This window comes from Pituophis catenifer, unplaced genomic scaffold (assembly GCF_029215685.1).
Source record: "Pituophis catenifer annectens isolate HBS135680 unplaced genomic scaffold, rPitCat1.0.hap2 SCAF_2, whole genome shotgun sequence".
NCBI lineage: Eukaryota > Metazoa > Chordata > Lepidosauria > Squamata > Colubridae > Pituophis > Pituophis catenifer.
In genome coordinates, this window is record NW_027256882.1 from 168,583,796 (window position 1) to 168,601,156 (window position 17,361).

General features: G+C 39.6%; 1 protein-coding gene across 1 annotated transcript in view; it reads right to left on the reverse strand.

Annotated features, from left to right (window-relative positions):
• Nucleotides 1–15,445, reverse strand: part of LOC139310771 (gametocyte-specific factor 1-like) — a 32,138-nt gene extending 16,693 nt beyond the window's left edge. Inside the window, exons 1-6 of the mRNA XM_070934995.1 lie at nucleotides 15,357–15,445; nucleotides 12,589–12,686; nucleotides 6,354–6,480; nucleotides 4,360–4,440; nucleotides 3,726–3,786; nucleotides 901–995 (exon numbers count right to left, since the gene is read on the reverse strand). Of these exons, the coding sequence (XP_070791096.1) occupies nucleotides 901–995; nucleotides 3,726–3,786; nucleotides 4,360–4,440; nucleotides 6,354–6,480; nucleotides 12,589–12,686; nucleotides 15,357–15,378 (484 nt within the window). The 5' untranslated portion in view covers nucleotides 15,379–15,445. The remainder of the gene's footprint in view (nucleotides 1–900; nucleotides 996–3,725; nucleotides 3,787–4,359; nucleotides 4,441–6,353; nucleotides 6,481–12,588; nucleotides 12,687–15,356) is intronic.
• Between the last annotated feature and the right edge of the window lie 1,916 nt (nucleotides 15,446–17,361).

Sequence of the window (17,361 nt, forward strand, 5' to 3'; positions counted from 1 at the left end):
CAAGGAGATGAACCCATAAGAAATGTAAATTTGTAGTGAAAAGTTATAACATTGGAATTAGACATTTAATAATTACTCTTTATTAAACTATATAAGCTCAATGACATATATTCTGTTGATGACAAAAGCGTAAATGTAAAATGTTAGGTGGGTTTGTAGGTGGTGGGTTTTTTGTTTGTCTTTGTATTGTATTGTCTTTATATCTGTGTTTATATTTTAATAATAAAAAAAAATTAAAAACAAAATGCAAGTAGAAAAATAGGGACCACCTTTGGTGGGAAGGTAACAGTGTTCCGTGCACCTTTGTCGTTTAGCCATGCTGGCCACATGACCACAGAGACGTCTTCGGACAGCGCTGGCTCTTCAGCTTTGAAATGGAGATGAGCACCACCCCCTAGGGTCAGGAACGACTAGCACATATGTGCGAGGGGCATCTTTACCTTTATATTTATTGACCCATATTCATATTAGTTACATATATACAGCTGGTCCATGTCTTAATTTTATGGTGCAACCCCTTAACCCTTAGCAGAGACAACTGTCTCTCATCAAGGTGAACAGACAGTATATTTATCTACCAAACATCAATTATGAGCTTCTCTTAATGACAAATAATGATTGCTATAATGCTCAGGCATATAAATATTTCCATCAGATGTTATCTATGAATAATAAACTGTATTATTAACTTTAGGTGAAATGCATACATAAATCTTCCCAGGTCCTTACCTTTTATCCATAATGGACATAGTTGTCAGCACATATTGCACTGAGGCTATAGGCATTTTTGTTTTAAAAAGAAAAACCACAATAAATTCTTAATATGAAACACTATACTGTATAGGAGTGTTTTATGGTACACAGTCTAAGGTCTATTATGCAGAGAACATCATTACTTACAGTTCTTCCATGGCAGAACGAAAGGCAAAGTTCTAGGAGCTCGCAGGCCTGAAGCTAGATGGCTCCTATGTCCTATTATTGGGTTGGATCTTGGACTGGGGAAAAGAAAAAAAAAGAAACGTTCATGCACCTGCTTTTGCTTAAATTGAATGTGTATTTTTACAGGAGGGAGAATAATATATAGGTAGTCCTCACTTAGCAAGCATTCATTCAGTGGCCATTTGAAGCTACAACAGCAGTGAATGAATGGTAGTTGCACTCAGTCCTTGACGTTATGGTTGTGCAGTGCCTGCATGATCATGTGATCAAAATTCAGATGCCCGACAGCCTGGACTCCCGACAGTCATCTGCCCCCATGTCTGCTCTTTGGGCTGCCCTGCACTCTGCTGCCTCTGGGCTCTGCTACCTCCACCGTCTTGGACTCCTCTTTGCCAACCCTGCACGCCTCCCCTGAGTTGACCTTTGCCTTCTTCTTCCTCACACTGCTGAGGAGGGATGCCTGGCCCTTTGCGAGGCAGCTGCTGGCCACACCAGGATTTCTTCCTAAAAGATAAAACTTTCTTGTTTTATGCAAGAAGGCTATATGCAGTTTGGGCAAGGCGCAATTACATTCCATGGGGTGAGCAGAGACCAGGGCAAGCGAGACAATCAGAATGTAGGGCAGCCAAAAAGGCAGAAATGGGGGGGAATGGTTTAGGTTGGGGTGGGTCCTTGCCTAACAACCAGGGGGTTTCGATTAACACCAGCAACAGAGAATGCCTGGATTGCCCATGGTTAAGTGGGGCGGTCATGGGATGCTGCATTTTACAACCGTATCACTTAGTGACAGAAATTCCAGTTCCAAATACTGTCATAACTCAAGGACTACTGCTTTGTTCATTATTCAACAAGAATTTTTAAAGTTTCTGCAGGTCAGGACTAATACCTCTGTAAAAGAAAGATAAACAGATTTGCCACTGACATTTGCTACAGTTCTACTTAGCATTTAATTGTGCTATTTCCAGTACTGAACAATCTCTATTCACCTCCCCCCCAGGTTTGTTGCCATTTTATAATTAAACTAAGATCGAGAAACGAGCAGGCAGCGTTACCAAATTAGTTCTTAACAAAGCCCTAAGACAGGACCTTTCAAGTAATAGGTTATTACTGCAATAGTTCTCTGATATTTAGATGGAGAAGTAATGTTATTTTTTGCTTTACTTAATAAAACAGAATGGAGACAAAAAAAAAAAAAAAAGAATAACAAAAACAAAGAGAAAACCCAGCTTAGTTGATTTGGGCATTTATTTGCTTAACAACTCCACAATATAGAAACCTAGCATGGATATATTGCTGTAGCTGGCCACTGAGGTCTACTTGCTGTCCGCTTTCATCTACTGCCGGTGCCACTGCACGAAGATGAGCCTCCCATGGCTGCCTGCCCGCTCTGGTCCACCGACTCTTGGCTTTCCTGCAGCCCACATGGTGTGTCCAGATTGCCTGCTATCCCCCACGCCTCTGTTGCCGTCTGCTACTTGGACAGGTAGTCAACTTACCTGTGCTGCGCTGGCTGCGCAACCTGAGTGTGCCGACCAAGGGGCCAGCGAGCTGCAGCTGTGCCGGACAATGGCAGCCCCCGTGCATTCATCACCTTTTGTGCGTGCGCTGGGATGAGGTGCCCAGCTGGGCTGATCCTCTTGAAATCGTGTTTCCCCCCCAAATAAACCGTAGTGCTTATTTTGGAGCCCTCCCCAAAATATAAGATTGGGTCTTATTTTCGGGGAAACAAGGTACCTGCATTAGCTATGCTAAGATACATGGAATGTCCTATCAAACCAATTCATTATGCAGTTCATTAGGAAAGCCCTCTTTAAGTTGGTTAACTAATGCTACTTTATTCTAGCCCACATCTCTGGAGTAAAGCTAGAAGGCAGCTACATACACCCACGCTTTTGATTTTACCTTAGTGCAATTAGTAAATTTCAATTACCTTTCTAGCTGAATCATTAAAGGTGGATCTTGATTGTAATTATTACATTGCTATAGTTTTCAGTGCCAATGGTCTAAAACTGGATTTGCCTATCTGGCAGTTCTATCAAGCATAAATTTCAACCAAGAACTGGGAAACTCAATGACAATGATATATGTAACTCATATAAAATGTTAATGATGCTTTAAACTTCTCTGAGTTCCATCACAAGGAACCAGATTGAAAAAGCAGTTACAGGAGGCCAGTTCCGTGTTTTCCCACAAATAAGCCCTATCATGATTTTTCAGGATGCTCATAAGCCCTACCCCACAAATAAGCCCCAGTTAAGATTGTTAGTCCTGGGGGTGGGGGTGGGGGGTGGAGTGGTGAAGGAAGAAGAAATGAAGTGGTGGCAGGAAGAAGAAATGCAGTTGGTAACGTTGGGGAAGCTGAGAAGAAATCCTGCTGCTTTTGCTTACTTCACAATCCTTTGCTCCCCCAATGCCAGCGATGCTAGCTTTGCGACCAGTCAGTCGTAAGTGTGAACAGATTGCAAAGTGCCCAGATCGTGATCACATGACTGCAGTGCGCATGTGTGATATTTTGCATTGTTTGGAAGTGCTTTTTCTGAGGCCATCATTAATTCAAACTGTCACTAAGCAAATGGTTATAAGTTGAGGTCTGTCTGTAACAATACACTAAAGAATAAAGTAATAACTTTCTTAAAGGTCAGCAATAAACCACAATGTTTCTAATTTATAACAAAACTTTTCAATAAAAATTCCTAAAAAAAAATTCTCCGTTTAGAGCAAACAGGAATGCATAGGAGTTGAGAAAATGATCTTAAGTTTAAGAATGGAAAGGAAACACAACTTACCTGTTCACTGCATAGCAGCCTGTGCCCCAAACAAAAGTAGAGTCTGATTGATCTGCTATATCTATTATTGCAGAAAAATATCAGTTTTTACTTATAGAAAAGAAAATAAGTTCTGTTTTTTATTAAAGGTAAAACTAATCTAGGGTTTGGTGTCAAAGGAAGCAATGCAGAAATATAATTAATCTACATGAGAATGCATAACCTTAGGTTGTAAAATGTTCTAATTTCTGCTTAGCCAAGGACAATAACAGCACAGGATAGAAAATAATGCAAGAACAGGGGCATCTTTTCATATTAAATATCATTCAAAAAGAGAAAGGGAAGGCTCAAACTTGCAATATTCTATCAACTAGAGCCTTGATAGTACAGTGGTTTAGTGCACCCTGTCATTAACACAGCTGCCTGCAATTTCTGCTGGTTCGAATCTCTCCAAGGCTCAAGGTTGACTCAGCCTTCCATCCTTTCTAAGGTAGGTGAAATGAGGACCCAGTTTGTGGGGGCAATAAGCTGACTTTGTATAAATATACAAAAGAATGAAGGCTATTGCTTAACGCATTGTAAGCCGCCCTGTCTCCGGAGAAGGGCGGCATATAAATCAAATTAAAAAAAAAAAAAAAACCTACACAATTCTCACCTTTGTCCCAATCTTCTTCACATGGAGGAGATTGCCATGAACTTATCACATTCACTTTTCTTTTATTCTCTGCTTGACTTGCTATAACAAAAAAAGACTAAATCATGAGGAAAAAAATGCTTCTAAAATGACCCAATTTAGTGCTGTCAGCATTAATCTTTTGGAATCACATTTGGCTACAGTATACTAACCCATCCTAAGGGGTAGTCTACAAATGGCTTCAGTTTATAGAAATGATGGGGCTTAATGGCTATTAGGTTTGGTGGCAATATAACTGCTTCTGAAGGGCATTCTTTAAAACATTGCAAGAAAAAAAATCCCCTTGACCATTTCTTCCATTGCTTTGAGTGACAGTAGCACTCAGTAGGGTCTACATCTTCTATAACATCTATCTGGAGGCTCTAGAAAATGAAGGAGCAGGAATTTATTTTGGGTCCCCATTGCTTCCCACGCATGAACGCTTAAGAGCATGAAACTAAAACACTGTTTTTTTTCAAACACCAAACTAAAACTCTGAAATACTGAGTTCAAATCCAACTCCTCTCCAACTGCAAATATAATGCTAGTTCTCCTTATTTCTCTTATCCCAATTTACTTTTTAACTTACAATCAGGAGTCGAGCTGCAAGAACATGTTATTTTCTCAGAATAATCTCCTTCTCCTGCCTTAATTCAAGATGTAAACTACATTATAACTAACACAGTTTAAGTTAAAATTATGGGATGAGTATTTCAGATCCAGATCAAGGGGCTCCTTGGCCGATCTTAACTGCAATTAATGTCTATGCCAAGCTTTTGACAACAATTAAGACAGTGTAATGATATTCTGTTAAATACAGGCTTCAATCTGGTACTCAGTTACTATGAATCACTGTCACACTGGCTCAGAACAGTAGTTACTCCCAGGTTTACAGTACATTGAGTTAATAAGGGATAAGTATTCAGGTTTATGCCAAATGATATTCAAGCTATATTGGTTCTTTCATACTTATTTATCCTGGCACATTTATACATATATTAGAGACGAGGTCGTAAATATCTAATGAGATTTTGATTTTCAAAGTACTTCAATCTGAGTGGTTAAAACGTTACTATTTTTTTCAATCCAAAGAGCTAACTGAGAGAATGCTTTCTCCTTGCAGTATCAACTCAACTAGCAGATGGGAAAAAGTTGCCCTGGTACCTACAGAAGGGTCTATTCTGTCTAGATTCAATATGTTCCATGCAATCTTGATTCCCACACTACAGAAAGGGAAGGGGTTAGCTAGGAGTTCCAGAATGCCTCTTCTTGGTAGATGCCCAGGTACTTCTTAAAATAAGAAATGCCTCACACTTCCTGGTTTTTAAGAAGTTTTAACCCTTCAAAATATTTTATACTATGGGTCATTTGGGTGCTGATGGTACTGACTATAGGTTTTCTGATGATTTTTAATCACTTTTTATGCATAGCACAGTAAATCATCTGGAGTTATTTCAGCAATGGACAGTCTATAAATGATTACATCAATCAATAAACCTCCAAGTATGATGCTAATGTTCAATTTCTGTTATATATATTTATGGACTAAGAACACAATGACATTCACTTATTTCATAAAAGGGAAAGTAATATATAGCTTTTGTCCCCGCTTGCTACACTCCACTGAACAGGAGATGCCAGTGACCCAAAATTATTATTTCCAAAACCTAACCCCGACTACCTTTTATTATAACACGCACAATTTATGTCACAATGTTTGACAATAAAAAGTCATTGATTTATGAAACCAAGGACTCAAAGGACCTGTTAGGTCATTTTAAAAAAAGTAGCTATTTTACCTATGCCACTCCAAATCACATTCAACAGGGAACCAGTCTATAATACCTGCAGCACCTGCTGAAAGTCCTTTTGAAGGCAAAAGATAACTTATTCAACAAACCATTTTTGAAACTCTAACAGCAAAGTAAGGGACTGATATAGCTGTCAACAGTCAATTCCTAAAGATTTATTCTTACCAATGTCCTGCTCGATGCATCGTTTGTCATCACAGCTTGATATGTGTTGGCTGATCTCGTCCCTGGGCACCTGATGACGAGCATTAAATGGGCAAGTGACCAGCTGTTCCACAATCCCAGGATGGTTCTAAAAAGATAAGTACAGATAACGAAATCATAGCAGCCTTACTGACAGGTCACCAGGACATTGTTTTAACAACATGAATGCATTTTAATTCAAATTTTAACAAGCAGTGACATATAACTGTGACACAAAGTAAGTACTCTAGTTTCCTCATTTCTCTGTGAACTAGATTTTCTTATTTTTCTTTGCAGACATTTCACTTCTCATCCAAGAAGTTTCTTCAGCTCTGACTAGATGGTTTGTGTTTATGAAGTGGCACGACATAGGAGAACAAACCCCCCAGGACAAGGTTCAGCAGTCCACCTGCATTTAAAAAACAAAAGCCACTCTTTTGAAGACAGCAAAGTCCACATTTTGGACATAGAGAACCGCTGATTTGAAAGAGAGGTCAAAGAGGCCATCTATATCAAAACTGAACTTCCCTCTGTCAACAGAGGGGGAGGGATACGACACCATCTATCTGCAATCTACAATACAGTCCTTTCAGCAGTTCCAAGAAGGCTCCACACCCATTTGCACTACTCAGGTGACCCTGATGACACAGATAAACCTCCAGGTGGCCTCAACGATTCTCTGAAAACAATGCAAATGACCAGCTGTCTGCAAGGAATATAAATCCTTCCATTCCCCACCATCCAGTCAGAGCTGAAGGACCTTCTTGCATGAGAAGCTAAACATCTTCAAAGAAAAACAAGAAAGTCCAGTTGCCCCTTGAAAAAAGCACCTTTAGGAAAATGCATGATTATATAATATAATCTTATTTATAAGATTACAGGTGTGGCTTTGTAATTTATGAAGAGAAATGAGCTTGACTACATTTCATTTTAGGCTGTTATTTGTCCTTCCTTCTGGGCAGACATATATAGCCTAGGTCAGAGGTGTCAAACTTGCATCGTCATGTGACATATCGGGACTTTTTCCCCCTTCGGTAAATCGGGTGAGGCTGGAGCCAGCACGTGACGCATCCAGCCCTCAGGCCACGAATTTGACACCCCTGGCCTAGGTATTTCAGCACTGATTCGTATTGAGGATAACAAACATTGATTTCAACAGGAATTAAACTTTTTGATAAGCTTGCATAGGGAAAACATAGCTGTGTGATAGAAACATATTGTGTTTTTCTTGAAGTGAGGCAACTTGAGTTTCTATCATTTCATTTTCAGGGTCTTATTATAAAAGAGAATTAGATAACTGATTTATTTTGCAGGGAAGTGAAAGACAAGGTAGTTTGCCTCATTAGCACTGAATGAGTTGCTCTGATGAAGTAAACACGGAAAGGCATTATAATGCCAAATCTCAATTAGATGAAGAAATTGAAGGCCAAGTGCTCCAGGGAAAGGAATAGAAAAAGAAGCTGAATCCAGTTTGAAATGTTTTATCAGATTCAAAATATTCAGAAGCTAATATGTTTTATATTAGTTTAGGAAAGTAAATTTACTGGAAGAAGGCAAGAGCCTGCAGTTAAGGGACCGGTTTGTAAAGTATGGTTAAAAATGCATCTTCCTTGGAAACAGGAATAAAGATTAAACATGTTAGGTTAAGTGAGGATACTGTAACAATTCAAGGACTGGCTGAGGGCAAACTACTCAGATTCTGTCTTCCATTGTTGAGACTGGCAATGAGACAATAGACAAACCATTCTGCTCCACTGATTACTGCTTATTTGGAACTTAATCTCTGGAGATTATCAAGAAATGTGTGAGTTAACAAAACTCTGGCTTGCAATGGCAAACTGTTGTCATGTAAAAACTTGGTGATCTCAATGCTACTGATAGGTCATTTGTCTGGTGGGTGCTAAGAAAGGACTGCAGCCCATTTGGCTCATTATTGAGGAGTATGCTGCCTAAACCAGCAATCACCAACTCGTGGTCCATGGACCACTGGTGGTCCACAAGAAAATTTTAGTGGTCCGCAGAAAAATTATTTGCATTTTTTATATTGCACTAAATCAGGGGCCCTCAAACGACGGCCCCTGGGACAGATATGTGCAATGAATGTTTGTGTTTCTACAGAGAGTCTCCCCTTTCGGGGTCTTTTTGTGTGGATTGGAGGGGGACAGAAATTCCGACTTGGGGTCTGCTTCAGCCTCCTGGTATAGGGCTTTGGGTGAAGGCTGGAGGGAAGTGCCGCTAGTGGCAAAGAGCTGGAGGACCTTGTTCCAGTGGGACTTCATCATAGCCTGGAACTAGCTGACTATCTCAGCTCGTGAGCCTCCAGGTGCCTGTACCTGGCCTTGCACTCCTGCAGGTCTTCCCTCTGCTTGGAGAGCCTATGCTTGTAGTCCTCAGTGAGGTGCCTCTACTTAGCCTCCTTCTTGGTCAGATCCAATTTGAACTGAACTGTTTTGCCAACTTTTTCATGATGGCTGCTTAGCTCCAACAACTGCTTCCTGTTGAGGCCCTAAGGAGCCCAGGCGGGGAGGCGAGGAGTGGCTGGGAGGGAGAGGTGAGTAGAGGCTGGCGAGGTGCCCCTCGACGTAACATCAAGTTGGCCACGGCCACCCAGTCGCATGACAACCTAGCCACGCCCACCCAGCCGGTCATTAGGCAGATCATATTAGTGGTCCGTGGGATTTAAGATTATGAATTTAGTGGACCTTGAGGTCTGAAAGGTTGGTGACCTCTGGCCTAAACTGAGGTGACATGTTGAAATGTTTAGATTCACTGAGAAAGATACAAGTTTAGAGTTTTTCTGAGCTGGAATAAAGCCAAAATGGAAATTTACTATTTTTAAAGTTTATATAAAATTTTCTTCTCTAACTTCTTACAGATGAATAAAATCATTGGTTCTAGGGATTTTACATTATATCAACTTAACAATAAATGAATAGCTTATGTCATATTTGGGAGGGAGAATGAGCCTCCAAATATATTCTGAAATAAAGCAAATTCTGCCTAAACTGTGAGAGCTGATGTATGATTGTTTATTTAGGTGCTATGTACTGGAATAACACCTGAATTCTTGAATATTACAATTTTTTTCATGAGCAGCTAAATTAAACAAGTGATAGAATCAGCACCTGCATAGGCAGATTTTTTTTTTTAATGAAGATATACTATTTTACATCCTTTCCTGATTTCTCACAACAGACGCCTATGGCCTAATTCTCACTAAATTGATGAACCTATTTCTGAGATATGCCACTTAAGTATGCAGCTGTGTGGGCTTCACATTATTGAAACATCTCCCATACAAAAAAAAAAAAGCTATAGTAGTAAATGCATTGTCGCATAGGACATTCCTATCTTAATCTCTTTTCTGGCCTAGTTTTCAATTTGAAGAATATAAATTAAAAGTATTCAATTAGAGAAGCACCTTATTTTCAATAAGAATCATGTTTACTTGGAACAATTTTATATATCATCAAGAATTACTGATATTTTCCATGAACCTAAAGACTTCCTTCATTGAACAATAAATGCGGCTATAATTACTTAACTTTATATTGAAAAGGATTTAGTCAACGGATACTGGTATATATTACAACATTTGTATATTACTAACTATATGGAATCTTGGCAATATAAATTCATCCAATCATAATATTGTAACATTGAATAAAACATCTAGCTACATTAAGAATGTTCTTTGGAACTGTCTTTCTAAAAGCAAGCAGTAGGGATATCGAAGTTCTAAGAGTTACGGTGTTAAATAGAGATGGTGCACAAATTATGAAACATTTTTTTCTAACCAGCTTTCCCCTAACATGGAAAGATAACTCACTATCCCTGATGGGAAGCACTCACTGAATGGGGCAACTCCCCTTGAATTAACTGGTCCTATAATACTTAAGTGTCAAAGCATGTAGGACTCTGGTGACCAAGCAGTGCCCACAATACGAATGCTATATAATTCAGGATGCTTTCATGCATTGGCAAACAGATTGTACCAGGCACAGGATCTGAACAGTTTTCAAAGGTAGTTCCATACAGAGTGCATTGCAATATTTCAGCCAAGTGTTTTCACTATGTTATTTTATATCATTGCATCTATGTATTTATCAAGCTAACTGGGGACTATGGATTGAGTTAGTGTAACTGCTTCCACCTCATCATTTTTTTGACAATCTTCCTTAAAAGGAAGGAAACTAAGCAAGCTCTGTCTAAATCTGTTGGATCCAAGAAGCTAAACCAGGGATGCCAAACTTGTGGCCTGGATGCATCAAGTGCTCACCTCGCCCAGTTTAGCGAAGGGGGAAAAAGTCCTGATACGTCAGTGCCATGACGACGCGAATTTGACACCCCTAAGCTAACCTATCATCTCTTTCACAGCAGCTGGCAACATTCCCTCTCCTAGCAAGCCATTGACTACTTCCCTGATTACAGAATACAGAATAACAGAGTTGGAAGGGACTTTGTAGGTTATCTATAGTCCAACCCCCTGCTCTATACCATTTCTGACAGGTGGCTGTCCAGTCTCTTCTTGAAAGCCTCCAGTGATGAAGCACCACAACTTCTAAAGGCAAGCTGTTCCATTGGTTGATTGTTCTCATTGTCAGAAAATTTCTCCTTATTTCTAGGCTGAATCTCTCCTTGATCAATTTCCATCCATTGTTCCTTGTCTGGCCTTCGGGTGCTTTGGGACTATCCTCTCTATGACAATTCTTCAAATATTGGAACACTGCTATGTCACCCCTGGTCCTTCTCTTCACTAGACTAGCCATGCCCAGATCTTGCAACCGTTCTTTGTATGTTTTAGCCTCCATTCTCTGCACTATTTCTAGAGACTCAACATCTTTTATAGTGCGATGACCAAAAGTGAATGCAATATTCTAGGTGTGGTTTTACTAAGGCTTTATAGAGTTGTATTAATACCTCAAAGGAACTTGATTCAATCCCTCTGTTAATGCAATTTAAGATTGCATTGGCTTTTTTTGCTACTGCTACCCACTGCTGGTTCATATTTAACTGATTGTCCACTAGGATTCCAATATCCTTCTCACAGTTACTGCTATTAAACCAGGTTTCACATAATCTGTACATGTACTTTTGGTTTTTCTTACCTAAGTGTAAGACTTTACTTTTCTCTACACTGAATTTCATTTTGTTAGATAGGGCGCAACGTTCTGCTCTGTCACAATCCATCTGGTTCTTGAGCCTATCATTTAGGGTATTGGCTATTCCTGATTTGAGTTACTCAGTACACTACTTTCCTATTGTTGGTATATTACTTCTGTCTTAATTACTAAAATGGCTTACTAATTCTCTAAAAACTGCTGGAAATGTAATGAACAGGTCAGATCGTTTTCATTATCTGGAAAATGATTCATGCTAAAATCATATTTACAAGACCAAAAATGCCATTTCAAATTTGGTACCGCTCAAGACCCAATGAAGATAGCCAGTTCTTTCGCTATCATTTGCAAATGATGAGAAAAAAAAAAGAACACTGGACCACATTTTGAAATGGAGGGAATTGTTCTGCCCTAGCTCCGGATTTCCGAGGATATTGACACACACCAACAGTCCTTATCAAATTTATTAAGTAGCAAGAATAAACAAGACCGGCAAAGGTTGGCAACCAGCCCAGAAAACAAGATATGATAAACCAAAATACTCTGATAATAAAATACGAGTTGTTTCCAGCAAGAAAGCACTAGCTGCGTGCGACTTAAATAGGCTAAGGGAGTGGCCAATTATCCTCAAGTCCTACTCTCAAGTAGACCTCCTCCTCCTGAGTAGCCACTCCTGCCTTTTGGCAGCCCTGCATGCTCGAGCATTGAGGAGAGGCTCCTCCACTTCGCTTTCTCCACTTGAAGGAACCTCTGGAGGTTCTGAAGGCCCTGGCTGAGTCTCTGCCTCTGGCACCCCATCCTCTTCAGCCTCCTCGCAGTCCGACGCAAGTGCTGGCTGCGCAGGCTTCTGGCACGATACACCAGTCTCCTCTTCGTCGGGATCAGCCACGATCCGCGCAGGCCGCTGGCGGGCCACAACAGGAATGGAATGAAGGAGATTAAGACTAAAACATACCCTGAAGAAACTGGGAAGAGCAGTAACACTGACTTGTCCCAAAAACAAGTAAATGTATCATTTGGGAAATAAGCAGGTAGGCAAATATTCTGTATACACTGCATTGTCAACTACATTTAAAGAAAAGATTTCCACAGCTTACCTTACGACACTTGACAAGGTGGTAGGGGAACCTACAAGCCCTGATTTGGTGATTTTTGTCATAGGGGCACTGCATTAGTTTTTCTGGATCCAAAGCATCTATTAGAAAAGAACATTGAAGGTCTAATGAGTATCCCACAAGTACTCTTCTAAATGCAATGCAAAAACACACCAAAGCATTGGAATTAATCAGATAGGTAAGAAAAGCTATCAGTTCTTAGTATTCCATAACCACAAAATTACTTCAAGTTTTCTGGCTAATTAAATTCACTCAGAAGGTTTAGGCGATTAGGGTACTAAACAAAGAAATGTAGTCAGTAGTGCAAGACAATGCGGCAGATGTTAATGAGTACATTTATGAAATGAAGAGAAAGCTGCTGAAAATCTGTATCCCTGAAGCTACTCAATTAGACAGTCCAATTAAAAGTGTTATTCAAGAAAATTGAAGAGGTGCTGCTCACGGTCCCCACTGGCCTTATAAGATAAGTGGCATTGTGTTAGGCTACACCTTTCTGCTTTCAATTCAGAGACCACAACAGGACACAGCTACAGGAAAAAAAATCTGAGGACTATATTATTAAAATCTCAAGTGATCTATAAAAAAAACCCTGAATCTTTGCTAGCAGACTGTTCTCATTCTTTTTTCTTTTCTTCAATATGGGTATTTCCAATGAGATGCTATGTGAAAACTTTTTTCTTCCATCAGTGTAAAAGATTACATTTAACAACATAGCATATGTGAGATGTTCTTGAATTGTACAACTAAAGTACAATTCAATATACTTATGCTCCATCTAGAAACAATTCAAAGATCGCCGTCCCAAGTGCAGTAAAATCATGTCTACTTGATAAATTTTGAAGACAGGGGTGTCAAACTGGCAGCCCGTGGGTCGGATGCATCACATATAGGCCACACCCACCCGAGCTCTGTGAAGGGAAAAAACGACATGATATGTCATGTGATGGCAACATGACACAGCGAGTTTAACATCCATATTTTAAGAGATGTGATCAACGGATGAAAGCACTAGATACTTTCAAACAAAGGAATCCAATTCCTATAATATGCTTATTACTAGTAAACTAACTAAATCAGCCTAGTCATTCTTCTGGCAACTGACTTACCCTATCCACTGGAAATGCACTTTTTTCAGTATCTTGGCAAAATTGAAAATTGACATTTTCAAAGTCCTCCTATTTGCCATAAAGGAGGCTGTCACTTGGTTTTCTACCCTCAGCAAGGAAAAAAGGTCTAAAAACCTGTAGTGCCCTGATTAGGGTTGGGACTAATCTTTTTCTTCCAAATTCCCGGATGGCAACTATGGGCGTAGAGGGGAACAGACTACCTACAAGAAGCCCCGTCGTAAGCCCTCATGTGTTTCAAATGCTGGCTGGGAAGGATGACCTTACCAGGTCATATTAACGCTTTTATTCCATATATATGACGTGGCTGCCTTAGGGAGATAGTATCATCCCACAGAGTTATTTGGGAGCAAACTGAATTGATAACCACCCTCTCACTTACTGACTGAGTTAGTGAGTTCACAAAGCACATTAGATTGTCTTCATGTAATGAAACCTGCTGTAGAAAGGAGGCCTGAATATGATATTCTCCTGACTCTGGGGTTGGATTCTTTGGGAGGACAAATAATTTCTATAGCTCGCAGCATGTTTAAGCAAATCAGATTCAATTGAGCTCCAGCACTTCCTCCAATGTGAAGTTTACAAGTGGAAATCACAAGAGTACAATTTCCCTGGACTTTCGAGTGCTCAGGATACCTTAGAAATGGAAAGCAGATTTTCTTTTAAGCTTTAAGTTGGACAGGATGTTAGACTCATTAGATAGTCCTCAACTTACAAACTACAACTGAGCCCAAAATTTCCATTGCTAAGCAAGACAGTTGTTAAATGAGTTGCGCCCCCTTTTACGACTTTTGCCAGAGTTAAGCAAATCGCTGATGTTAAGTGAAACATGCCGTGGTTAACCGAATCCAGTTTCCCCCATTGACTTTGTTTGTCAGAAGCCAATGGCCCTGGGACAGTGCAACCGTCAAATACATGCCAGTTGCCAAGTGCCTGAATTTTGATCAGATGACCATCAGGATGCTGTAACAGTCATAAGTATGAAAACTGGTCCTAAATTACTTTTCTCAGTGCCACTTCGTAAGGAGACTAAACAAATGGTTGTTAAGTCGAGGACCAACTGAGCTGTAATTGCAGAAATGCTTGATGGGACTCAGTAGCTCAGTGACCTACAGAGATGTTTCCAGACTGCTCAACCAGGTCAAACAGAGCTGGGAGATTGCTGTATGTCTGAAAAGCTGTCAACACTACAGAGATGCAATACAACGAAGATGAACAGTAATACTAGTAGATTTGTGCACTCTAGTCCTATTCTCAACCAATGAGAATGGAACAGGGAATTGTGTTTGGTGTTCTTCTGCGTTTTAGAACTGCACAAGGTCAGGGATAAAACGTTTTCCCCTTGTCCTTTTCTAGTAGGACAGACTGAACTCTGCTCAATGCAAACATTTGACTGCAAGACCAACCACACAATGTGTGAACCTTTATGTCACCCAATTTTAGTTACTTTGATTCCTCCCTCCTCTGGAACATGTAACATGTCTTCTTTTTCCCTTAATCTCCAAGTTGCCACAAGGTGATTATCAAGGCCCCTGATGGCAACTAAGATTAAAAAGTAAAAACACATAGTATTTATTCATGTACATATAGTCTACATTTAGCTGCTATTTTTATTAATTATCTTACCATAGCTGTCTTCTGTATTCATTGTTTGGGAAATGTTAAAAGCCTGCCGAAAACTATGGTAACACTGCTGTTAGGACTCAGAGTCTTCTAAACAGCAGAAACTAGGATATAATGAAAATTTCAATTAATACTTTTCATGGTTCATACAGCTGTTACACATATAATAGTTGTCAGAAAAGCTGGGTTGGAGGCAATCACAGAATTTATGAGAAACTTCAAGTAATCTAGCAAATGCTGACTATTACTACACAAATCTCTATACTTTCTAAATGGGCACTTACCTGAACTATTGAAAACTGTGAAAAGGTTTCTGCTGTGTAAATTATAAGAACAAATTTCCTTCCCTATAATCTTTGGCTGTTTTGAAAAAAAATGATTGAAAAAAGATTACAGCCAGAAACATGCTCCCTAATTTTGTAAAGTAATTTATTATCATTTCCTTTATGTAGGGTGTATCATCTTTTAAAACTGTAGGCTGCTATTTGTGTTAAAATCCGGCAAACTGGTACCTATGGACCATAACTCAGTGTTTCTGCTTCATTAAATATCCTTAATTCTTATACATAAAATGGTTCAATTTGTGGAAAAGTGCCAAACCCTGTACTATTTTTGTATTCCCATTTTAAGTCTTGAGCCTGTTAAGAATGCCAAAAACCTGTGAGATTTGCAGATCACTTAAGATTTCAACCATTACGAAATAATATCACAGACTGTAAACAATGGCATGTTAAAATAGCAACAATGGTGCACTGGAATATCATTTGCCTGCAAGCAATAACTGGTGGCACCACAAAATAGACACAATAGAAAATCTAGAAGTTAAAGTGCTCAAGATTTTATAATTAAAACAGACAAGCACCTGGTACATAACAACCCAGACTTAACAAAAGTCTGAACAGTAGGTAGTGGCAGTATTTGGAGACACAGAATAAAAGAGAAAATTATAAAATACAAAGATTTGCAAATAGAAGTAGGACAACTGTGGCAAAAGATAGTACCAATAATGATAGGTGCCTTGGATTCAATCCCAAAAACATTTGGGGCAGCACTTGAACACTGTCAGCATTGGCAAAATCACCATCAGTCAATTGCAAAAGCCAGTTTTAGTTGGAAGAGCTTTCATCATATGATGATACCTTTAACACCACCAAACAATATCTATCCCAGATCCCTGGGAAGGACTTGATAGGTGGATAAATATGCTAAATCCAGTCTAAACAACTGGCTGACTGTGCAACAAACCATAACAATAAAGAGAGAAATATACACCAAGGGAAATAATAAGGCACTATTGTCCCCTAGCACACAGCCAGCAATAAGTGGTCCCTTAATTACTTTTTGGTACCATTCTAGATTCCAACAAGTTGTTGAAATTACCGATAGTGGAATATTATGGAATACACCAGTGGTGGGTTGCTCTCGGTTCGCACCGGTTCGCAAGAACCGGCAGTAAAAATTTGTAGTAGTTCAGAGAACCGGTAATAACATTGGCTGGCCACGCCCCGAACTGGTCCCCAGCCCGGTCGCCGCTCGCTTACCCCGCCCACCTCATCAGAGGCTTTTTTTTTTTTTACTTTTAAAAGCATTTTTTCTACAACCTCTTCCGATGAAAAAATGTTTTTAAAAATAAAAAAAAAAGCCTCTGATGATCGTGCGGCTCAGCTGGGATTGTCAGAGGCTTTTAAAAGCATTTTCTCTATAAACTCTTCAGCCGAAGAGGTTGTAGGAAAAAAATGCCTTCAAAAGCCTCTGGCGATCCTAGCTGAGTTGCCTGATTGTCAGAGGTTTTTAAAAGCATTTTTTTCTGCAACCTCTTAAGGTTGTAGAAAAAATGCTTAAAAAAAAAAAGTTGGCCATGCCCACCCAGTCACATTATCCCCACCAAGCCACACCCACAGAACCGGTAATAAAAATTTTTAGAACCCACCCCTGGAATACACCTAGAAGTACTATTTGGGTAGCAGAACATTTTGGATAAAACAAAGTGGTCTCTGGATCGAGAATA